The sequence below is a fragment of the Trematomus bernacchii genome, unplaced genomic scaffold (assembly GCF_902827165.1).
Source record: "Trematomus bernacchii unplaced genomic scaffold, fTreBer1.1, whole genome shotgun sequence".
In the NCBI taxonomy this organism is placed as follows: Eukaryota; Metazoa; Chordata; class Actinopteri; order Perciformes; family Nototheniidae; genus Trematomus; species Trematomus bernacchii.
This window is the reverse complement of record NW_022987784.1, coordinates 893,162-918,906: the sequence shown is the minus strand read 5'-3', so window position 1 is coordinate 918,906 and position 25,745 is coordinate 893,162. Positions and strand designations below refer to the sequence as shown.

Sequence of the window (25,745 nt, the reverse complement as noted above, 5' to 3'; positions counted from 1 at the left end):
AATAATCCATTGATCATTTAATCATTTTTGGATTATATATTTGATCTTAACAATGTGAAAATAGAAGTCGATTAAAGGAATTGTTGTTTAAGTACTATACTGTAATACATAATAATGCAACGACATGAAATGGGTTGATGGTGCAACGCACTATTTGCAAGCAGTTGTTTTTATCCACCCCTTTTAAGAAGTTATACTCTGGTAATCATCTAAGTCCCCGGGATAAGAACTTGTGTAATTGTGTAATGAACGACAGGCTTTTGTGTTTAATGGGGTGGAATTTATTTTCATTAGTTAAGATGACTCATTAGCTAGAAACAGTCCTTTCCCTTTAGGCCTCAACTCCTCACATGTAATCAAGCCCCTCCTAAATAAACCAATTTCTTTTTTATTCAAACAGCATTAGGAATGTACATTTTGAGGACACGGAAACATTACATGATTATAGGTATCTTGCAGTCTAAACTTCCCATGTGTAAATGTAGATCATATAGTGTATGAATTATACTTTTCCTTTCTGAATCATGCTTTTATTGACTCAAAGAGGAACTGAAAGCGCTCTTGTCTTCCGAGTGCACGAACCACGACCACCGCTGATCTTTTAGCATCATCCCAGGTAGTTGAATATAGTAGTGTGCTGCCAGGAGGGGTCCGGATGTGAGGGGTTGGCTACAGAGAGGTTAATCAGAGCTCAGACCCTCCAGCCTTGCTCAGAACCAGCAAAGCATACAGCTCTCTGTTTTCACAATACACCCTCGCTGCCATTAGTGCTGTGTCACCAGACAGGGCCTTGTAGATGTGTGACAGTATGTGTCTGTCAGGGAAAGGTTTATGAGTTTCAGGAATCGGGAACCATACACATGATTTCGCCCACACACTTTAGCAGGGGATGAGTCTCATTAGCCACCTCCTGACTCAGGGTGTATTTTGAGGAAGCTGGGGCCACTGGACCCCTGCTTACTCAAGTAAGTGACAAAACATAACTGGCCGACACTGAATTACACCGAAAGGCCATTATGTGACTAGTATTGTCCTCCAAATGCAACACTTGCTTCCCCTCTTGTGACTCATGGCCCTTTGGGAACCTCAAGAAAATATTCATTGGCAAAGACACTTTTGCAAACATGTATTGACGAAGCGAGGAATGGGTTGTATTATAATTTATATCATGAAATTAGAGATGAGATTTGAACCACGGTTGTAATTTATTGAATTCTTTTTTAATTTAATGAGCAGGACTTCTTGGAGCAACATTGGATTTACTGGGTTTACAGGTGGTTCCCAAAGCACTTCACTTTGTATTGAACTTGTATCAGTCTTATCTATTATTAACTTTAACAGTGCCCTGCAGTCGGCTTTATTTAGCTGCCAATCAAATGTGATCACGGCTGCTGCTCCTTTTTCTTATTATAACTTGTTGCCTGCATATTGTAGCCACTGACATATTATGATAACTCTGGTTTTGAGAGGTGAGGGACTTTCATTTTGTTCTGTGCCTTTAAGTTTTCCCCTTGATAAAACATAACTCTAGTCAAATATACTGCAGTAAAGAAAATATAAAACAAGGATCATTTGGGTTTTTCTTTTGCATTCGTTTTAGCAGCAGATAGTTGGACAAGTTTGCCCAAGTTCGAGCTCGCTCCGATCACAGAATACATCGGCCTCGCACTGCTGGCTCTGTCTGAGTCATGTTGCCCGGGGCGGCATGATAATGTGACCTCAAGTGGCGTGATGTGTGACACTGAGCTGTTCCCTCTATTATAAACCACAATCTGTGAAGAGGAGTGGCATTCAGCCACCATTGCCCAACTTGGGTGGCTTCCCCCTCCCTACTCATCGCATGTGCTCACCCGGGAGAAAATTGCACAACATCAAATCAGTCTTCCTTTTTCTTCCACTCTACAGTAAGTGATGAACGCACAGCCATGGATGTGGAAGTTACATTTTCCTCTTACTCTTTTCCTTAACCCACAAGCTTATTTTTTCTCTATTTACTGAACCCAAAATAGACTGCGTTTGGGGGCAAAGAGGTATAACGCATGGCACACACACTGTATATTTCCAGCATGCCCTGTAGTAACCGTGGCAGCAGGAAACATGCCTCTTTATGTCTTTCACTCTGGTTGACAGTGGGCACAGTGTGTCACGGCGGTGTGGCTGTTCAAAATAGAAAGAGTTAATTCAGCAAAGCACTTGAAAAGATTTTGCTACCTGCAGACATTTCCTGAACAGGGCCACATTTCCTCCCCTCTTCTGGATCAACAGTCATCTAAAAGAGGACTGTGGTCCGTCCTGACTGCTTCCTTTGAGGGGACGGACAGTGACGGAGGGGATCGTGCGAGATGGAGAAGCAGGGAAAACAGAGAGCAACAGAGGAGGGCAGGGGGTTGCGTTTGATGAAAGCCTGCCTCTCTGTTTACTACAAGCTAAAAATACTACCCAGCCTGGTTTGCAGCAGGCACAAGGAGGGGGGGGGGGGGGGCTGTGTACATATGTGCGTCTGTCACCCCAAACCCAACAGCTGGAGGCTAGAAGACTGAGGGAGGGTTCCACATCGCTGCAGGGGGAACAACAGGTGGACGAGAAGGCGTGTGGTTCAGTGTTTGTACTGTACATATGTCTGAGTGTGTGTTTGATGGCTTAAGGGTATGTGTGTATGACTGGGCGTGTGCATTCATATCATCAAGATTTACACACCAGTAGTCCTTGTAAAACCCCATCGTCACATAGAGCCTGTGTCTCTGGCTGAACCCAAGCCTGAATTGTCTTATTCATGCTCTCAAATCTTAAAGTCCCAACTGAGGCCGCGCTATGAATCAAAATTAATTAGTGTGTTGTTAATGCTGATGTGAAAGCTCTGGTACGAGCACTGTATTGGCCACTAAAGGCTGCTTGCTCACTAGGCCTCTATCTTAATGTGCGTGCGTGCGTGCGTGCGTGCGTGCGTGCGTGCGTGCGTGTGTGTGTGGGTGCTAGCATGTGTGTCTTTCCCCACTACTCGCTTTTACCCTGATGACAAGAGGCAATTGGCCTTCTCAAATGACAGTGACTAGGTACTGTGAGGGCAATTGTACCCCAGCAGCTGTGCATCTCTCTCTCTCTCTCTCTCTCTCTCTCTCTCCTCTCTCTCTCTCTCTCTCTCTCTCTCTCTCTCTCTCTCTCTCTCTCTCTCTCTCTCTCTCTCTCTCTCTCTCTCTCTCTCTCTCCCCTTATAGCTGAATTGAAAGTAGTTACTGATGCTGTGATTAAATACCTTCCTGTTTGTGCATGGGCGATCAGATAAGAGTTACCACGTAGGTAAAGCTGGCGGCCAACACACTTCCCTGGGTCATTATTGGCATACCTGAGATTCTGAAAACAAACAGGAGGGCTGCACTCAAGCAAGAAATTGTGCGTGGATGGCAACAAGTCTCCGGATGAATCACATTTTCTATGTTTTTTCCTTGGTATTTTACAGTTGTTAGGTTTCTTCCCCATATTTATTTTGATCTGATTAAAGGTTTCCTGTGGAGTTTTTGATTCCTCGTAGTGCTATTGAGCTGTTTTTTTATAAGATAACGCAATAAAGAAGCCAAGCCAATGGTTTCCCACTATTCCTGATAGTGAGCAAAGGAAGTGGTACATGCCAAGTCATATTTGAATGTGCTAGCAAGTACAACTCAATTAAACACATTTCCTAAGACCCCAAGGACACACGCAATGTGTTTCCACATAACCTCCAATGTGGATTGACTCCCCTTTAATGCATTAAGAAACTTTAGATGAAAGATCACGCCTAAGAAAATAGGGCAATGCTAGCTGTGTTCAATTTTAAGTAAACCAAGAAAAACCTACACACTCAGATACAGTTGCAGCTTCAAGGTAGAGGTAGTGAGCAGAGGATATTCTGCAGGCCGCAGTGAAAGGCCAAATGAGTGGAATAGTTTCATCTGGCCTTATCAGTTTCATGTCTTGTTATGTCTGCCGGGCCTGGCAGGCCCAGTGTTGGTCTGCAGGAAAGAATTTCGGGTCATCAAGCAGAGCTGATGGAGTTATGATGAAATTTGGCTCTGGAATAACACCAGACAACCCGTGTCCACTGTAAACGGGAAGCAGTCCGTCCAGCTCTCATTCCAGCTGCATTTGGTAATGCCACAAGGAATGTGTTTCATTCACATTTTCTAACATTCTTTATAATTTGTCATTAAACGAGCATACTCCTGAAAGCCCCCCACACCCGGTGACCTCTGCACAGTTTTCCTCTGACCAATCGTGTGTCTCTAAACAATGTCACCAGCCAACCAGACGTCTCCGGTCTGCGTCATCGTCCCCCTCAGACGCCATCAAAACATCACTCCTCAAAAAGCCAAACAAACGTCTCTACCGAGCGAGGCTCCCGACCAACACTTCTCATGTGCACATCTTTGAGGAGGGAAAACGGCACCATAACAAAAACAAGAGGCTGAGTGGGACCAGGATGCTATATTTGGAAACGGGCGAGTGGGCAACAAGATGTCTCTTCACTTTCTCGTCTTTCTGTCTCTGGACACTCTACTGTGCCGTCTCCTCTCTGTCAGTCTGTGTGTGTGAGGCCAGGTGTGGTCATATAGTATAATAAGGCTAGCTATCAGAACTAATGGCTTTAATGCTGGTGGAAAGGGGAAAGGGGGGTTGGCTGGGGTCAGGCCGACTGCTGCGCCCGAGGATCAGCTGGCACGGCGTCGGGGCCGTGGCACCAGGCACAGGGCCACTGTCTGGGCAGGGCAGACAGCTGGTGGGGGGGGGGGCTTGGGTGGATCTTTAATTCCCTCAACTGTACCCAGACAACTCTTGTTTACATTGCGTGTGTTGTGTTGTGTCTCTCTTGTGTCTAAGGAGCAGTGTGGTTCACAGTTTGGATCATTCTTTGGAAAATAAAATGAGTAATACCTGAGTGGAAGCTCTAGACACTGCTGTTACTGCAGATGTAGTCTATAAACACTGCTTCTCATACGGACATACCAGCATTTGTGATTATAAAACAACATATTTATATATACATATTTAGCTTGATTTGATGAAAAATCAGGATCCTTGTTTTTTCTTAAATTAGGTGAGATATAGTTAAGTAATCAATTATTAAAATGACAACACATTTATTTTACACAATGTAATGTAATGTAATGTAATTTTAGCCTTTCCAATGCAAGGGTTTTATGCGTTTGTGTTCTATATATATATATATATATATATTTGTAAATTTCAAAAATGTAGTCCATGGCTGTTTAAAGACAATTGAAAAACCTGTGTGAACATGCAGGCCTCATTCACTATTGACTACATTCTTTTGTTATTAGATTAATGTAGAATGAGAATTATTATTGGCTGCAGCACTACTTTGTTTATATATACCATATGTTGGTATTTTAATTCATCAAAAAACAGCACCATCTGTGTTGTTGAGAGAAAGTATTTCCTGTGCATAAGCCATGATGCCATTAGTATCCGTTTCAATAGTCGCCCTGAACCTAGACCAAAGTGCTGGCACGCCCCTTGTCATTTATAATATCAGGCTGACTGGCCTATTGATGACGAGAACAAAGCCTCAGTGTGGCAGACCTACAGCAGGGCCGTAGTAACATGGCACCTCCCCGGTGACTGACGATGCCACGCTGGCTGCCACCACAGCCTGGCACAGGAGGGGGGGGGGAGGCAGGGGATTGCGTGTGTGTGTGTGTGTGTTTGAGGGTTTGGGGGGCATTTGGTGGTTGTGGCAGCTGGCAGTGAGAAGGCAAGGAGGGGCAGGGGGTTCCTCATTTTATAAAGACTCCCCTGTGTGAGCGCATGCGAGGCCACACCCTTGATGCAAACCCGAAATCGCTTGGCGAGGTACAAACACAAACACTCGTGTGCTGTAATATACGGATATACACACAAATACACAGTAGTGTGGACAAGGCCACTGACAGAACACACACACGTAAAAAAACCCTGCTCTGGTGCTTGATGTGTCGCTCTCAGTTTATATTTATGGAGGTGCACATCAGGATTTGTGTGTGTGTGTGTTTTTCATTTCAGTGGAGTGAGCACAGCAGTCTTATCCTTCTGAGTTATTGTTGCCTCACTGATGAAATGTGGAGTTGTGTCACGCTGCTGAGCTGTTTATTAGCTCTAAGGAGACGGGGGAATGTAATCAAACTGTCCCGATTGAATCATGTCACGGCTATTCATCTTCCCACATTAGAGTCTATGATGAGGAAATATTACTGTTTGGCTTCATAGGGCGTGTTGAAATAATTCCTTGAAGAGAAGAGGCCTCAAACGTTTTAAACTGTTCTAGTCCGTGTGCACACTTTTTAGTAACGCTGTTTGTGTGCATGTGTTATTATGGTATTCAATGATATGTATGTGTGTGTTGAAACATGACAATAACTCTCAAGTGTGAGATGATTTGTTGTGCCGTTTATCGTTTACTGTTCTACTTTTTTATTCGGACATACACATGATTTCGCCCATTTTACCACACATGTGGTAAAATGTGTTGGACGCCGTGTTCTGTCCTCATGAGGGCCACCACACTGGGGACCAATGAGGAGCAGATCATGTCCAGCTGTCTTTAAAGACAAATGGTCCATCAGGCAACTGCTTGTTCCCTCCACGCTCTCTTCTCACCCCTCCGCCCTCCCTCCCTCCCTCCTCACCCCACCAGTGTGTTTACTTGACTTTCCATGCTAGAAAAACCATTTTGAGTGCTTTTTTATTCTTTTATCGATTTGGTCTGACAGCTAGTATAGTTGCGTGTGACGACAACTTACTGGAGATATGTTGGAGGATGTTGAAGTGTTTATGGAGAGACAGTGCAATATGTTAAGGGTTTCACATGGTAATGGATATTTGAGTTTGTTTTTGTATTTCATCAACTTCTTCAAACTTTTGACCACAATTTGGCATTTTTTCTTCTTACAGTTATGAGTTAACTTTTGGCAAACTCTGATGGAGAATCAAATATACAGAATAATAGAACACAATCCTCCATCAAAGAAAAATAATTACAATTTCAAATGATGTTTTTTTCCATCCAGTTTTCATTAAAGACATGACAAGTCCAGTCCAAATAAATTCTTATGTTAGGTATTTATTTTGCATGTGTTTAGATTTTTTTTCAAGGTCACACATTATTGTGGTACTTTCAAATATTCTTTTCATATACACAGGGAAGCTAAAAGCATTCTCACACCCACGCCCATTTTCTTCCGAGCTGACAGCAGCTTCATCTCTTGGCAGCCATCTCATAATTCATCTCTTTTGGCTTGTTTATGCTGCATATTTATTTTGTTTGCGGTAACATTTCCCCGGCCCTCACATCTCTCAACGTGAAAAACGCTAATGTGCCTCCGACACGACATCAAAGCCTATCCCGCGCCCAACCGTCTCTCTGGCTGTTTCGATTTATGGCTCGAAGGTTTTTTTTTTACCTTCTTACAACATGAAAGACCATCAGTGTTTCCCACACGAACGTATGCATGTGGACACACAAGGACATGCACTACCCCATGGGGATGCAAACATGCACGTATGCACACACCCTTTCTCTCTTTCACACAGCCCTGCAGTCACGTCCAAACAGAATGATCAGCAAATCAAATAAAACACCCACAGTGTTTCAGAGAGAAGGAGTGTGCTGTGAACAACAGGCAGATAAAGAGGGGGGGGGGGAGAGGAGAAGGGGAGGAGTGGACGCGGGGGGATTGTACGTCCTCGTGAAAGTAGCCCTCAGAAACAAAAGCAGCTTTGAGTGCGCGCCCACTCAGAAGAGAGATTAGCCGGTACACACCCCCCTCAGCACACCACCACCATCACCACCCCTGCAGAAAAGAGCTTTCGCTGCAGTTTAGCGGCACGTGGCGCAGCCCTTGATACTTATCATGTGCGTCAGGTGCTCTGACTGGGTTTCCTGTTCTTTAAAACATAACCACCATTTCCCTTTTTCACTCCCTCCTTTGCTCAGTCCAGAACCAATCCGTCCACACCGCTGCCATCCAGCCTTACCCTGCATTTCTTCTCTTTCTCTCTGTCCATCTCGTTCTCCTGCTTTTACAAACACAAAGAACATATTGTATCTGCCAGCATTAAAGTGAATCCATTCTCCTTGGCAGTGGCCCGGCCCGTGGTGAATCTGAGCCGGGGCTAGCTCTGTTTTCCAGCTGGCACCGAGCGGCTGGTGGAGCGGGTTGGTTTCTCGTTGGGTTGGTGAATTTGAGTCCAGCTGACATATTGGTTTAGGATTTATTCAAGCAGTCTGTCGTTCTCGCTGTCCCTCTCTCTGAGTCAGATCCCAAAGAATGACCCCAGTTCACCTCATACGGATGTACACTCTGAGGATGCTGCTATTACTACATGAAAGGGTTTCGGTAATATCACAAGCATCTGGGAGGTGCGCTTAAGAAAGGAACATTTAAGGATATTAGTAATTCTCTGGGGAATTTTCATCTGTATGGAAACCAGACTGTTGACTCCTTTAGAAACCAGAGAGGAAGAACATTTTGGGGTCATGGTAGTGCTTTTATTTAGTTGTTGAAAGTCTTGGAAAAGTCATGGAGTTTTTACATTAGTGCCACAGCAGGAACCATGAACTCAAACACGCAACATGCACTTACAAACTCTGAAAAAGAAACAGTCACAACTAATAATTCCTTAAAACGGCCCTTCAAGTCCATGCAGTCTAACATGCAAACACACAAACCCAAAACACATTAGCCACACTCTTTTGATGAGAGCCGCCGCAGTCCCACAAACACATCAATAATGAGATGCTATCAGATTTCATAATGGTGCATCAGGCTCAGAAACTGAACACAACCTCATCCCCTCGCCTCAAATATGAAAGAGCCCAGAAGATGAGTCAGCAAACTCACAAGGCAGCAAAAACAAACTGTTAGTAATAAACGCCACCAGAGCCTTTTGAAGTTTGTCTGACTGTCCTCTCCTCCTGTCTCTGCTTCAGCTTTCATCCGTCCATCCCTCCTCCCCCTCCCCCTCCTCCTCCGGCCTCCCCTAACTACCGGCACATGCTTGTCATGAAACAATCGCACACCTCTTCTCTTCTGTTTGTGTTTCGCTTTAACGTTGTGTATCTGTGGTGGTTTCTTTTTCTATATTATATGATTTAACGAGGATTCTTTGAACGTTTTAGAGCACTTCGGTCAGCTTTTGTTGTTTTAAAGGCTGTGAGAAGATGGAAAGAGCAAGGCAATGGGTCAGAATGTGGGTTGTGCATTCATTACATACAGTACAATGTGCATGCGTATGTGTGTGTTTCCGAAGCTTAAAGTCTCTGAGATGAAAGGATCTGAAATATATTAGTTTTTGTTGATGTATTTTAAGATGATCAGTTGGTTAATATTTCTGTAAAATATATCAGCACGGGCACCAGAATCAGAGAAGTCATTGAATATATCGATGTTTAAAGGCTGCATACATATCCCCAAATTGAGACGTTAAAAAGCTGTAGTACTTCTTACATTAATTGGGAATAATAGTAAATGAAATGTATGTAAGAATAAGAAATGTTAAGTTCATAAAGCAACCGTGAATCTAGCAAATTCAGTTACTCATACAATTTGTAAAATATACACAGAGCATCAACTGAGCTCAGCAGCTAAGTGGTAATGACGGGGCTCACTGAAGGGACTCTTTCAATTATAAAAAAGCAAGGAATGGAACCTAGTAAGAGAAATTGAATACTGTTTCTATAACAGATGCCATGTTTTGTCAATTTAAAAGTCAGAAGTAAAGACGAGTGTAGTGCAGAATGTAAGATGAAGGGTCTGTGTTGATGAGTCAGTGAAGGATGGACAGTTATCTGAAATGAACCCAAACAAATTCCTAACAAAGCTAGATGTGGTTTTCAATACTGTACCTTAAGCAGTGTACACAAAATAAAACAATGTCAGCCTTATGTCACAAACCTTACATGAAAAGGAGAAGTGGTTTGCTATCAGATGCATTTAGATAGCTATTCTCTTGGTGTTCTCAAAATAAACCCGCATGCAACTGTGCTCAATTCATAAATGACAAGCAGCAGATCAGTGGCCTGTTGACTTAATGTGGTGTGTGTGTCTCCTAAACACAAAAGCAACCACTGTTTCTTTTTTTCCTGCTTTCAAATGTCAAATGTATTTTCCTTTTGTTCTGGCTTTTTTTTTTTTATTTCCCTCTTCCTTCACTGTCTCTTTCTGGCCTCTCCCTTCCTCCCCTCATCGCTGATCTCCATTCTCCATTCATGCAGCCCTGTCACAGCTATGATAATGATGACCTCTGTGTAATACTAGCTTGTTATTGGCCCACCAGCGAGGCCAGTGTGTACACCCTCTGTTGCTTTTTCTGCATTGACCATTGTGTTATGAGCGAAAGGCTGGAACGTGTGTGTGTGTGTGTGTGTATGTGTGAGAGAGAGAGAGAGAGAGAGTGTAGGTGAAACACAAAGAGCAGGCAGCCAGTCTGGGTGAGCTGCACAGGGGATCTGAGCAGAGGCGGACACGTTCACCTGAACTGACCCTATATGCTGTTGCTTTTACACTGTTACGGAAACTTGGGTGGAAAATAACTGGAAGCCACCACTCGGGTCTCTTTGTTTTACTGGAATCATGCACATAAATGCCTTATTTGTGTGAGAAGTATTTGAACATAATACCACAGCTGTAGCTAGCTGATATGACACTACAGTTACTCTTAACCTTTAGGCTGCTCAAGACAGCAGCTGACACACAGGACAAGAGAACATCCAGCATTTAGAGTTGAATGAAATGCCATTACTTATTAAGAGCTGTAATTTAACTATTTCACTCTGTCTTGGCCAGCTTCAAATTAAACATTGACATATTATCAGCTTAAAGGTTGTGCAGATTCATTTGGAATCATGTTTCTGGCAACCTGTTGATATTCACTCTTCTTTTAGTTTTGGTCTTCAGTAACAACATTGGATATCTCTTAATATTTCTTTTGATTAAAGGAGATGTTAAAGAGGCGTTAAATCCACCCATACACTTTGCTTTTGCTATGCTGTTAGTTTTTACTTAAATATCAATGAAAATACCTTTTGAAATAATAGCTTTATGGCCTTGTTGATTATTTTCTTTATCTCTGGCAACGCTTATGAGATCATATCTATCTCATGCATCCACATACAGTCTGTCATACACGTGCTGTCAACACTTTTTCTATTGATTTACAGTTGACAGAGATGCCAAATATGTAGACATTTTTGAAACAATGCTTGTGCTAACATTTCCCAAAAAAGCAATGGAATTGGAAAATGTTTTCTTCTGGAGGGAATGCGTTCAGCAGGTTGGCTAGGCCTTAAGGGCACGACATATTTTGGAAGGAACAGTGAATATAAATATAACTTTATTTATGTACAAGAAACCTCCTCAGGGTGATTTTAAGTACTACTGTTTCTATTTAAAGCGAACTGTTATTTTCACTGTTGCTCGAGAAGTGCTCCATCTGAATGTGTGTTCTGCTGTCTTACGATGATTTAGAAGAAAGGAACTTCACTTTAATTGGGGAAAAAGCACTCTAATATATGAAGTGACACTACATCATGTCATTTTTACTACAAAAGCATTTTACAACCTTGCTTTGTCATCCAAAAATACCCCAGTGGGATATTTAACAATTCCTGTCATGCTAGTGCCATGTAAGTAGACAGAGCCATAACAAAGAAAGAATGACGCTGTTAAATTGTCTGGTGTTACGCAGGTTGAACGACGAGGCCTTTTGAGGTCACAGTGTTGGGAAAACACATTACATATTCCCTACAGCATGAAAGGACGGTGACCTGTGTGATTGTTTCCCTCTCGTCTTATCTCTCGCTCCGTCTCAGCTATGTCTCCATTGTGTCGTGTGATTGAGAGCATTTCAATGACAGGAATCTTGTTTTGTTGAATAGCGCAGCCTGGTCGGACACAGATGCCAGGACATTCCTGGAGCTGGTAGTCTTTCCTTTTGGCAACCTCTGTCTCCTCTACTCTACTTTCCATGAATTTCCTTCATTTCCACTCCTCTACCCTCCTTTGCCAGCTTTACTTCTCCTAAAAGTGACAGTCACAGAGGAAGAAAGGGAGGAATAGAGCATGTGTCCGTGTTTTTTTTTGTTTGCCTACATGCTCAGTGTCCATGTATTGTTCAAAGAAAGACTACCTGCTTTTCAAATCCGCAAGTAATGCACTATTCATTGTATACACCAGCCTTGTTATCCCTTCTGAATAAGCCACACCACTTCACAACACCTCGTTACCATTCATTACATGTCAAGGCTACCACCCTACTCCCTCACACTATGTCATCCAGTATCTAATTTCTCTCTTGCATGTCTCCATTTATCAGTAATTATTCGATGGTGGAGTATTGCACGTATCACAGTCTGCAGTGATAGCAGCCCAAAGCTCTTCTCCAGGCTTTGTAACTCTCCAACAGATGGCAGTGTGAATCGCTCTCTCGGCACAGACCCGCTTGTGATGACTGTGTGTGGATTAATGACATTCATAAAGTCAAGCAGACACTTCATTTGCTCTTTAAACAGACAGGGTGAGAAGTTATTGACCTCTTGAACACTACATGTGTATTTAAGACAATCATTTTATTAATTTTTTAGGCTGTATGACTACCTTGATTATATATGTTGTACCTACATGCTGAAACACATTATAGTAGTACAGCTAAATGTTCTTTTATGTAGACCTTGGGTATCAAACCCTTTAAGCTCCTGCTATAATCCATGATATTTAAAAATATTTATTTGTATTGGCATATTATACCAAGACTTATTTTAAAGACAAAGTATGCGATTACTTTGTCTTAGGTTAGGTAATAGGTTTTTAAGACCTACAATACTTTTTAGGAAAAAAAACACTATGACTTTGTGTCGCTTTTTTATTGGCATAGTATACTATCTAATTTTTCTGACATACTATACTATGTGTTTTTTTGACTATGATATACTATTTTACAAAAAGTTATAAATTCAAACTCAAGGCATTAAGCCACATGTCTTGTGCATCTTTTGCATCCTTCTCATCCTTAGTGGAAATACAAATAACATTGCGTGTGCTTAAACAACGCTTGGCTACACAACATTTGTGTGAGTTTCCAGTAAGGCCTTTAGAAAGCAAACCTGTTAACATAATGTTCATCTGACGTTTGCTGTTTCTGTTCTTGTTTTCATATTTGACGCTTTTATTGCCCTTTGTGCTGCAGCTTTAGTGTAAGGTTCCCTGTAGGGATAATAAAATAACTGTTATCTGTCTCTTTTTAATCTTATTTTATCCTGAATTTGGTTTGAGTCCAAGATAACTTATGTCATCAAATTGTAAAAGCCATGTTTTATGCTAGGCTCCACAATCTCACTCCACCAGCTGTTAACATTTAGTATACTCTGCAGGACAGACTGTCTGTTAGACTGGAGACAGTTTGGCTCATGTTGGCGTTTACCCAGTGGTGTCACTCAGGTATTTACTTACTTCAGCTCTTTATTAGTTTTCCATTATTACACTCTCCCCTACAGCCCTCTGGCCACAGTTAATGTCCTCACGGGGACATGGTCACACATTCGGCTCCTTGTTAATTTGTTATTTGCTAGGTGACAGGCAAATCCCACAAGTCTGGTACACACTGTATGCATGTTTATTTGTCAACTTGTAAGTGTTGTAGTGTACCAGATAACAGACAAACAGTCTCTGGGGGGGGGGGGGGGGCAGGAAGGTGGTCAGGAAGGGAGCTCCGTGTCCTCCCCAGCGTTGTCTCTGTACTTCGTGTCTCCACAAGTCGCCTCAATGACTGTACATGTAATACAGGTCAAAGACCAAATAAACTGTAGGTAACTGTCTTGCCTATTTAAAGCCGTTTTTTACGTATTTGATATGCTTTTAGAAAATCATTTTTCCCCAAAAAGAAATATATACGTGAAACAATATGTTATTTATTTAAAACAAATGAAAAGAATAAATGAATAAATGCAGGCTATAATGTAATTTAATGTTCCCTTTTTGAGGGCGAGTCCAATAAATATGTGTTTTATATTTAGTGAGCTGTATTACATATATCATATTCCTTTGCTCAGGTAATAACGACAATACCTTTGTACTATTTCACTTTTAAACTATTTTTCTTTTTGTATTACTATTATACTATTTACTTGCACTATATTTTCTGTTTATCTGTGTTTTGTGTTGCACTGTTGGAGAAGCCTGTAGTGTGACACAAGATTTTCCTCTGCATAACTACACATATGTTCGTACTGTATGACTAAATAAAGAACCTTGAACCTTGAACCTTGTTTGGGGTTTGTTCACATTTTGTACAGCTGATTTAGACATTAGAGAACAGAAGAAAAAAAAGAAAGGAACTGATCCCTCACACTCAAACACACTTACTGTGTGAATTGGCTAACGTGAAACACATAAAGCGACATTACTTAAAACCTTGTGTCCAGTGACTGTCCCATGTGTTGTCTATGGTCAGGAGGGAGGGTCAGGGACAGCTGGAGCTTCACCTGTCACTGGATCACATTTGTTTATATGACACAGCAGTGGTGACACCCAACTCCAGCATTTAAACACTGCGTTGGGGGAACACAATAACAAACCCCTTACCAATAAAAGAACCTCAGTTAAGGAACCTCATATAAACAACAGCTAGCTACACAAGTGAAGCATATTTCTTTATTAAATTCAACAACAAAAATTGTCAGCTCTAATGGCTCAATGCGATTTTTTGGCATTTTCATCTTTATAAACGTGCTCCAAGAATTGCTTGACCATTGTACAGTAAGTGTACAAAATGATCTAGTGTGTGCAAAAGGAAAAGTCTCACAAATGAAGCATACAGTACAGTAGAGTATGTCCAACACAGTTAAAAAGTGTGTTAGCAAAGAGGAGAAGTGATGACAAGACAATCAACAACAATGACTGTTAAGCTCATAAAAGGATTTTTGCATAACTGACAGTAGGACCTTCAGCCTTAGAAATAACCTGTGACCACTTACTGAAAACTAAATTGTACATGTTTCTCTTATTTTGTCCACTCTCTGCTGCTTTTTATGTTCTCATATGTAATCAAACCATCTATTTCACCCACAGCCAGACTTGGAAACACATACAAGGAAAAGTACTCTTTCAACACACAAGCAGACGTCTATACACTTTCACAATCTCCCTTATCGCCCACATCCACATACACACAGTCAGCGGCGATAACTGTTTAATTAATGTGTGATTGCAACACGCCGGCCTAATAATGTTTTTCCTGTCTTTCCCCTGGGCTACTCCTTTCAGAAAAACACTGCGGGAGGAATTTCTGATCCATTTTAAGCTCCAACGAGAATGTTGATAAGTCTGTAGATTACTGCCCAACATGTTTATGATAGCCTATTATTCCCTAAGCTTTATCCGGGCCCCGCGCGTGCTTCGTCTACTTAGCACAACTATTTAGGTCATGGTACAATCTCAGAGGAAAGCACTGTGGATGTGGAAATATAAGGAAACCTAAGCAATAAGTGTCAAAATTAAGCAAATTATGCTGTTTTACGATAGTTTTGACCAAGTTATGGCAAAGTAATGGACAGGTCTTTCAATCAACCAGTGTACTGGGACATGACCTCACATTATCTTAAAGGGGTCCTATAATGCTTTTTGGGACATCTCTAACAGTTGACAAATCACAACAGAGCCGGCCAGCTAACCAATCAGAGCAGACTGGGCTCTGGTTTCAGACAGAGGGTGAAAAGAGCTGCTGCAGCACAGGCAGTATGAGACAAATAAAGAGCTTTTTTGAACATTAAAGCATGTAAACATGTCACAGCAGAGGCACAACATATGAACCTGAAAAGGAGCATAAAAGGGCCCCTATATCACTTTTGTCATACATTTTGACATGGCTCAGTTATTTATAAATGATGATAATTGCCAAGCTGCGATGTGGTTACTTTCTTTTCTGTGACACACGGATATTTCAGATGTATGCATGCTATCATGACTCATATTTCAACAACAATAATAGCTGCTAAATGTCGCGCTCTGCTGTAAAAATGTCCAGGCCATCAGGCACACACACTAAATGATGGGGAGAGAGAGGGGCCGCAGCCTTGAGCCTATGAAAATGCCATTGATGTTAACTATCTGAATGTGTCCTGCCAGAAATACCGCAGTTGGGCCGGAGTTGTTCGCTATCAGCGTGTAGTAGAGACAGGAGTCTGAATCTGTCTGTCCTGCCCGGTGCGTGAGATCTTATGGCTCTTTGATGTGCTCTGGTGTTTAGGCTTTGATTTACGAAGCGCCATCTTTATCATTTTCCCTGCTTTCTTGAAGCCATTGGAGCCATCAAAAGATATTGGTTAGTGTGTGTGTGTCGGGGCGGGCTTGTGTGTGTGTGCTTGCTTTTCTAAGTACTTTGAGGAGGGGGGATAAGTAGAAAGGTAAACTGAAGGGCAAGGCTGTGAAGATGTAAATCTCTTTGAAGTTACAAAAGTGTGTGTTTTTCGTGGTTTTCAGTGTGTACGTGACTGTGTTTTGGTGTCCCGATTAGATGTCCTCTCTGTGTTTCAATGTCACCAGGCAGTCTGTCTTCTGTTTACCTCCATAACTAAGGTGGAGCCATCCATCTGTATTCACATCATGGTTAGGCCGGCTGCGCCCTGTCAGAGATGTCTCCGCTCAATGACACACCTGTGTTTACAGTAGGCAATGCATGTAAACAAGAGCGGCCTGTGAGTGTGTGAGTGAGTGTCTATCCGCCTACTGAATGGATCATATGGCTCAACAGCTTTTGTAATGAGTGGCTTTAGCAGGTAGACGGCGACTGGCAGACTACCATGTCATTATACCCTGCACTGCTCTGTCATTGGGACTGCAACTATATTGAAGAGGCAAATAGAGACAAAGCACAGACTCCCTGACCTCGTTTGTTTGTTTCATAACGCAGGTCTACACTGTATTTACGTTGAGCGAGTTCCTCGTGGAGGCACACAGCTGACCTAACCTGTTTGCCTTGTGTCATTTTGTTAAATCCAGGTCCACAACATGGAGCAGAAAATGGACTCAGTCCTGCGGATCTTGATGCAGCAGTTTCCGCCCCGGCCGGAGCTGAAGTCCACGCCCTCCATCCGCAGGGTGACCATCCAGAACCGCAAGGGTAACGGCGACGACCTCTGATGTCGCAGTGAAGGTCACACTGGGAATGATGGCCTCGTCAACAAAGGAGGATTAAAGGACAAGGAGTTACATAAATAGCCTAGGCCCCTACACGTGGGGCCAACCTGCACATAATAAGGGTGCTCAGTCTTCCAACAAACTTTCTCTTCCATTTGCAATCGCACAGTTTCTCATTGACTATCTACTGAGAATAGAACAAACTTGAATTGTCCTCTTGGACATGAGGGCAGGAGCAACACAGAGATTGGGATGCATAAAGAAGTCTAACTAACTTCTCTTCTTGTTATTGTTGGCCCTGTTTGGTTCCTGTTTGGTTGTCTAAATGTAGCTTTCTCTTATTTCCCCATACAGGCCCTTAGTCTTCCCTTGCTGCACACAGTGACTCAAGCAGCGACATGCTATATGAATTTATTATCCTACCTTAGCTCATAATCACACTACTCCGATAATGTTAATTTATGTGTGGCCTGTCACTGAGCTGCATTCCTCTACTCCAAATGTTATTCCAAAGCTAACTAACCCACTAATGAAGTCATAATGAAATCAAAGCACTCAAGTTCCCTAAAGACACAGAGAAAAACTGAGAGTCCGGCCATGGCAGAGGCATTCCTCAAATCCTTCTGATTATCTTGGCACCATCCACCCGCAGTACACAACAGGGCTATTTCCATAGCCACATATCCATCTAGCCTAACTGTACTTAGGCTGCGGCGTGTGTTTGTTAGTAGTGATCGAATAACACGAGGAGGGAAGGTCAGATTATCTGTTGATTTTGCCCTGCGTTAGGAAGCGGAAGGCTGGAATAAAAGAAATGGAAGTAGAGAAATGTGTATGAGTTGGGCGGCTAACACGGTGCTGATTTACAGCTGCATCGAAGCTAATGAAAATAGCCAAACCTCTGTTAAAGGGCCTGGTGCTGCGTTACAGTCCGGAGTGAAGGCATGGTCTCTCATTTCACTAAGATTTCATGAGCATATCGATCTCAATCTAAGACTCACTCCACCCTGCTTAATATCCTCCATTACCCTCTTCAGGGGGCACTCACTGCTGTGCGCAATTTGAAATAAATTTGCCCCATTAAAGCTCTGATTATTTTTTCTCTGCAGAGCTAATTAAGTGCTGAATTCCTGGTAAGGGGAGATTACTCACTGGCAGCTTCTAATGAAAAGAAACACTGGAAAATGTGCAGAATTTAAACAGTAAGCTTTGAGTAGCAGATGCACTAATTCTGTGTGAAAGGTTTGGAAATATCAAGCTACCACTACACGACAATGCTCTCACTCTGTCCCCATACTTATCTGACAGAATGCCGAGGCATGTAGGAAGTAGAAAATAGAAAATAACTCAACTATGTAGCTACTGGATGAAAGGCCTCCTACAATTATAGCATACACATTCCTGAGAGGAAACACAAAATGAGGGTGAACAAGGGAAGGCAAAAGTGAAGAAGCCTTCTCTCTGCACTAGTATTTACTATTTTCATATTATTGGGTTTGTTTAAAATGTTATTATTTATTATTTATCTTACATTAAATAAAATGTTTATATTTTAAAGGTAAAGGTACTAATTTTGTGAAAAACCTTGATGCATATCCGCCTGTCCATTCTCCTGTACAGTTTTTTAAAAGTTGTAAATAGAAACATTGCCTTATTGTACTGTTTTAGTATCATGTGGAAAGATCAACCTGGAACATGTCTACTTTTTGAAGCAATGAGAAAAACAGAGTGCGGCTCCTGTTGTAAGAGATGGATGGAAATGATTGTAAATGATATTCATGCACACCCTCTGCACTGTAGCCCTGCTGTAAATAATAAAACTCCATTTAATTATGCTCTGGCCTGCTCTCTTGGCTTGGGAGGAATTTGATTACCAGTTAATCTATTCCATAATTTGCTTTGGTTGGAGGGGGAAACCTGTGTTATAGTTTTCTTGGGCCATTTCTGTACAAATCTCAAGCCGAGCAAGGTCAAGGTAAACCAAGGGCCGGAGTTTCCATCCAAATCAAATCTCCTCAACTCCTCATTTCACTTAACTCCTTTCACACTGCAATCATCACGGAAGGGGAAAGAGAAAGAAAAAACAACACGTTCTCCGCACCTACTTTGAACTTCAATATTCCATAACCCATTGAGCGAGGCATGCACAGGAAAAAAGAGAAGAGGTCTCGTATTACCACTCAATTATATTTGCCTTCAAAGGCCAAAAAAAACTGCGGATGTCCCAAGATCAGCATGGTCCAGAGCTGAGAGAGAGAGAGAAGGAGGGAGGGTCAGCCCCAGTGAGAAGGAGGGAGGGTCAGCCCCAGTGGTGGGGGTGGACAGGCAGGGGAGAAAAAGAGTGAGAAGGAGGGGAGGAAAGAGGCGGACGGCAGGAGCATGAGTGAGCTGGAGGAAAGAGAAAAAAGGAGAGCAAAGACATTTTCAATTAGCCAGAGAGACCACAGGGGCCGGAGGGCCGCAGTGCTCCGCTGCCTTTTGTCCTCCTCTGGTTTCTATCACTGCTCTGGGATTCTGTCAGGGAGAGCCAGAGGGAGAGAGGGAAGAAAGAGAGACCCCATGGCTACCTCCGTCTGCAGAGCCCGCTCTGTGTCACCCCGTGCTCCTCTTTCATCTCAAGAGCAGACAGAGAAGACAGAGACTCTCACTTCAAAAGACAGTTTGATCTCAGAAGTACACAGGAGCACAACCGATCTGAGGAAGCAGTTAAAAAGAGAATATAAGGGACACACTGTCACAGACACTGGACAGTGAGATCTGGCAGTCCCAGAGCCTTCTGCGGAGGAGGGACTCATGCTAGGTCATGAAACGCTAGACTCTGAGCTTTGCCCATCGTCCATGTCGTCTTTCATCCTGCCACCTGAGCCACGCTCAGAATAGAACAAAACTGAATTATGCTGCTGGAAGTAGTAGATGATAGAAATCACACAAAACAGACTAATATTATGACATCTTAAAAATAATACAAAGAAAATAAAGAAAATATTCAGCTGACAAAATGCTAAAGTCTTATTAATGCAATGGGACCCACCATTTGCCTGTAAAATCTTCAAACGTCCTGAATGTGATGTTTAAAAAATGTGTTATCATTATTGTTTTCGGATTAAGCATGCAACTGTTTTCAGTGAAAAAACACTAACATGCCGACACTAAAGAGCACACACAATGAAAAACTAGCTGCTGAACATAATAAGGCATCTGGCAGCTAAAGAGCTCAAGAGTTGGTGGACAGCAAAACAAAGCTAAAAGAATGCTTATGTTGCTCTGTGTATATTCAAAGGGCCATATTTTCATCAATCCAGCTCATGCGACACCAATTTAATCTTCAAAACACAAATCCTAATATTCACATCACAATAGTTGATTGAAAAATACATGAATTTACTTTCCGAATGTTCTTAAAACTGCACTTTATTGATAGAACATAACAGGTCTTCACTTAATAATTATTATAAAATAAAGTGTGTTTTGTTGCAAGTGGATATCGCATCTTGAAAGTAAAACAGACATCAGAAGAAGACGTATTGGAGGACAATTCATGTCACCCCCCACAAAAAGAAGAAAACAGGCTCAGCTGTGAGGCGAGGGCTGCCCACCATGGGGGTGTTTGGAGGCCACCTGTCCAGGGAGGCCCAGGCATGTAGAGGCCCAGCAGTGCTATATGAAAGCAGATATGAGTCAACAGGTGTGTGTGCATGTGTGTGTGTACCACATCAACCAAGATTGTGACAAACATTGTCAGCAGCAGCTGATGCCAGCCACTCTGTCAGGAGGTGTCCCTAAATAGCTGAGGCCAGCAGTTGTCTGAAGGACAGTTGCTTCAAGCTCCCTGCCCTACCCTGCTGCTCTTTATCACAGAATATTTGACATTCCCATTTTTGGCCTTTAAGCTTTAAAAAGACTGTTACAGTTCCTTCTGATTGGCTTGTTCTGGCTCGAAAACCATCATAAAACACCCAATAAACACACACCTGTGATCCCACAAGCAGTAATGTGCAAACAAAAGAAAATCGCAGCTTAGAGGAACTGAACGGAAGTTTCAGTTTGTGTTATGGAGTCATTGGCAGAAGTAAACAAGTTATATTAAAAAATGTATTTAAGTAATTTGTATGATTATGGTGTTTAAGCAGTTTGGTATGAAAGCAGGTCTACCAAGGTCAAGATTGAGTAACAAGAGACACAGATATTCATGTTGCACCTCTTGGATGTTAAAATCACTGTTAAGCCCTCTCATTACTTAAGTATTAACTTGATTTCCGTGGTTAAGGGAAATGTAGAAGTGGTTCCTCTCCTTAGGAGCTATGTTTTCAGTCTCCTTATCCCAAACTGTTTTTCTATGCAGCCTTTCACGATGGCAACAGATACAGTATGCCCTTTGACCCCTTCTCTGTTCGGCCTGATCAGGGAGACATCACCCCGTGGGATAATAAATCAACCAGAGGCCAGGAGGTCAGATTGACCCCTTGTGACCTTTGGCCTTACCAGATCTCCCCTCAGCCATATGTCTGTGGATCTGCGCTATGATGTGACCGGAGGAAAGCTCAGCATCCAAGAGCAACAGCCCAAAAACCAGCACTGATCATCAGATCCAAACACCCGTCAGAGCTGCTCAGCTTCACATCCTGGGTCCAGCCAGCTATAGGAACCCAGCCCAGAGCTGGCTATGCTAAGTGAGACTGCTGCTAATGTGTTGTTACGGCTGCAGATTTGAGCAGAGGTCCGGGCACGCTTTAAGAGGGGGGGTACGAGGTGTAGTACAAGCTGGGGGCTTCCTATATAGGTCATATTATTGGGGACTTTTCCCCCAGACAGGGAGAGAATTCCTGGCTTAAAACTGGAAGGACTTCAGTGGTGCACTGGGGTTTGGCCCGCCGAGGCAGAATGTTAGGCATGGTGGACAGCTGCACTGCGGAGCTACTGTAACATAGAGAGGGGGGGGCCGTAACTTCAAAACAACACAGAAGTTAGGGCTGTGCGATTATGGCAAAAATCATAATCACGATTATTTGGGTCAATAATTGATATCACGATTATTAAATACGATTATTCATTGACTTTGAAAAAATCCATTTATTGAACTTTAAAACAAATACAAATAATAATTTGAACAGTATCTTTTTAACTGTTGATTACCCTGAACGTATAATTCAACTGAAAAACCAATACAAAAATAAATAAAATAAATGATACATTTAAATAAATAATATCAAAATAATAAATACCAATAAACAAGATCAACAAATATTTTGGAGCGCACTTCCCCAAGCTACTAAACATATATAAATACAAATAAATGAGACCAAAATTAATTAGATCAAATATGTTGCAGTGCACTGTCACAACCTAGCAAAGCAAAATAATTGTTTTTTTCGATTATGTTGTTTTCGTAATTGTGGCAGGCCAAAATCGTAATTGCGATTAAAATACGATTAATTGCACAGCCCTAACAGAAGTGATATACTGTAAAAGCTTTGAATGTCAGTCTGGTGTTATGTTTAGATTTTTGAACGTATTTTTTTTATCAGAAAAGGGAAGTGAGCCTAAGAATTACTTGAAAAACTTGCTGTGAAATTCTGAGCAATATGGTTTCACAATTACACACTTCTTATTACGTATGCAGTTTCTTGGAAGTGAAGGGAGTTTCATGGGTGATGAGGAGATACGGTGGATACATATTTCAAAATCCTGATCATCCTCGGTCAATTCTGTTAGTTACAGTTGATATTTTTGAACTGAACAAGAAATGTAATTTTTTCCATATTTGTATACCTTCCTACTCTGTTATATTTTCACTGAAAGTCATCCCAAAATCAGCAACAGCAGAGAGTGAAAATTGAAAACAGCATGACAAATTGAATATTGGAAAGCCGATAGACCACATCCATGGCTGTGCAGAAGAGGTAGGTTTCATATGGTGAAGAGTCTGCTTTTCTCATCAAGTCCTGCATTGGAGAACATGTTCACTCATTCTTATGGCAAGAATCTTTTCAACACCAGAACCAAAGACCCTGCAGCCCAGAGGCCCCACGAGCTTCCTGATGAGGGCAGCAGAAGGACCAAAAAAAAGAGAGAAAACGGGGTATATTCGTATGAAATGTGGACCACTTTACTGCTCATGAAAAGTGGAAAGTTGATGCATTTCTGGTACCGATCCAAAACAACGCTGAAGACAATTTTCCATCCTGTGTCATTTTGACCAACAGTGTTCTCTTGTCATTGGTTTAGACATGATGGTAGGCCGGCTCGGATGATGGGATGTAATTTAATGTATACTGTGGTCAGTGTTGTAAGATGTATTTTTGACTGACTGGAATTGATGCCACATAAACTTCTGCAAATGTTAGAAAAAGTTGCATCATAGGGAAATATTTTGCGTCATGTCAAATTCACATCACATCCTCACACACCCATCCTGTCATCATTTATGTAGAAAAGCTCTTCTGCTCATTTAGACACAATCACTCTACATTATGCATAATGTTACACCACACCAATGACTCCGCTACACATTACAAGAGAGGAGACACATTTGTTTTTTTATGGGTTCAAATGAATATGTGAGGGTTTGCAGTTGTAAGTCTATAGATGGCTTGAACACAATACTCAAATACACAATCAACTGTATCACAGTTCACACACACACACACACTCACTCACATAAAACCCCTCATTCATCCAGGAGAATGTTTCCACTGTTCCTCCTGTTGTATGTTGGAGCCTCCGTCATAACAGATCAAATTAGTGAAGGGGTTTTTTTGGTCTGTTTTTTTCCTCCATTAGTAATATTTGTATTAAGTATGTCATTTATTATTCAAAAACAAGCAATTAGAATAACTATGTGGAAATGAAATGGGCGTTTTTTGAGCGTTTTCTGATATCTTATAGGCAAAACGCTTAGTTTGTTAAACGAAAAGTAGTCTTATTGACATCAAATCCATTTTCTTAGACACTTTGCACAAGAAAACACACATTTCAAAGAAAAAAGAAAAAAAATGCAATTCTAAACCACTTTTTGAAGTTTCAAGATGCGGTACAGATACAAATAAAGTAGGATACTCTGTGACCTTATACAACTATGAATGTATTTTGATGTGATCAGAGAACAGACATAGTTCGTCAGTAGAGATTTATTTGTCAATGATCTACAGTGCGAGTCCCTTGTGTCAGCTAAAGATGATTAATCATTTAATTCATGATGCCGTGTAAAAGGATATCACAGTGAGATTGACAATCAAAGAGGCCTTGCCAAGAACAGAAAAGGTCTCTGTCTATATATCTGCCGTGCACAGATGTTTCAGCTGGAAGCTCGGCCCCTTTTTCTCGGCCAAATGCATCCTTGAGCATTCCTGACGGGATTACTGGGCCAGGTACCGTCCACTGGACAGGGAGATAAAGAAAGAGTGAGTCAGAGTGAGTGTGCAGCGCTGTTGTTTGCACGTCTCGCGCTGCGTGCTTGAGCAGATTTGCCTTGATAAAAGATAAAGGCTCTTTGATAGGCTGCAGGTGCGTTGCTTTAATGAGCATGACCCCCCCCCCCCTCCCCCCTCCTTTCTTCCCTCCACCACATCTGCACATCTGTCATTCGATGCTCTGCAGAATCTCCCTAACCTCTCCTCCCCCCCCCCCCCCTCCTCCCTGCCTGTCACTCACCCCCAGACTGTCTCACACGCTTCGCACATCACACATTTGAGGAACTAACACGACGTCAGAGATTTGCTATTCAATGAAATAGTATTCCTGTATTGATACAGCTTTTCAGAATCAGAATTCCTTTAATAGTCCCACAGCGGGGACATTTACAGTTAAAGCAAAAGTGGCATAGCAAGGCATGCAATAATAAAATGAAAAGCACACATTGGTGATGAAATTAAAATAAAGACAAATAAGTACCTAATCATGGCTAAGAAATGTGTAGCAGCAATTTAAGTAAAACGTAGTGACATAAATAGCATATGAAAGTATTGCAACCTTAAAAAAAGTTTGGGGACATTTATAACAAATATGTTTTTATTAAAAAAAAACACTCAGAAAACAGAAATACAGTTATTGAGATTCAATTTGCCCTGCTCACAGGCTTTTAGGGGCACGTTTGTGAATGCAAAACAGAGAAAAAGACAGAGTGAGAGGGATGTAAGGTGTTTGTTTGTGGGCACTTGCTTTGGCCTCACAGAGCCTGAGGTGCCAAGGGAATAACTGGATGACGTAGGTTGTGGCCTGGGCAGGAAACATGGGGAGGAACTTGTGACTTTATATTAAGTGCCGGGGCGGTTAACAGGAAAAGATAACCTGTTTCTGTTGATATAGCAAGGAAGTGTGAATACTTGGCACATGCAAGATGTGGCAGAGAAGAACACGCCGCGATGCTTTCCACCTCTCTGATTGACTGGCTTACTGGTATTTCCTCGAGTTCAATGTGGTTTTGTTTGGGTGGCTTGTGGGACTGTTGCAGGAATGCTTTCAGGGACATTCCTGCTGGAACTGAAAAGGTGTTTCTTATGCAAGCAGAGATACTGTTGCATCATTGTGGCCACACAGGGAAGTCTTATCTCTGCCCTTCTGAATAACTGACCTTGTTATCTGTGG

The 25,745-nt window shown here is 42.0% G+C and overlaps 1 protein-coding gene across 1 annotated transcript in view; it reads left to right on the top strand.

Moving 5' to 3' along the window:
* kcnq1.2 (potassium voltage-gated channel, KQT-like subfamily, member 1.2) overlaps positions 1-17,318 on the top strand; it is a 160,538-nt gene extending 143,220 nt beyond the window's left edge. Inside the window, exon 17 of the mRNA XM_034149470.1 lies at positions 17,025-17,318. Within this exon, the coding sequence (XP_034005361.1) occupies positions 17,025-17,165 (141 nt within the window). The 3' untranslated portion in view covers positions 17,166-17,318. The remainder of the gene's footprint in view (positions 1-17,024) is intronic.
* The last annotated feature ends 8,427 nt before the right edge of the window (positions 17,319-25,745 follow it).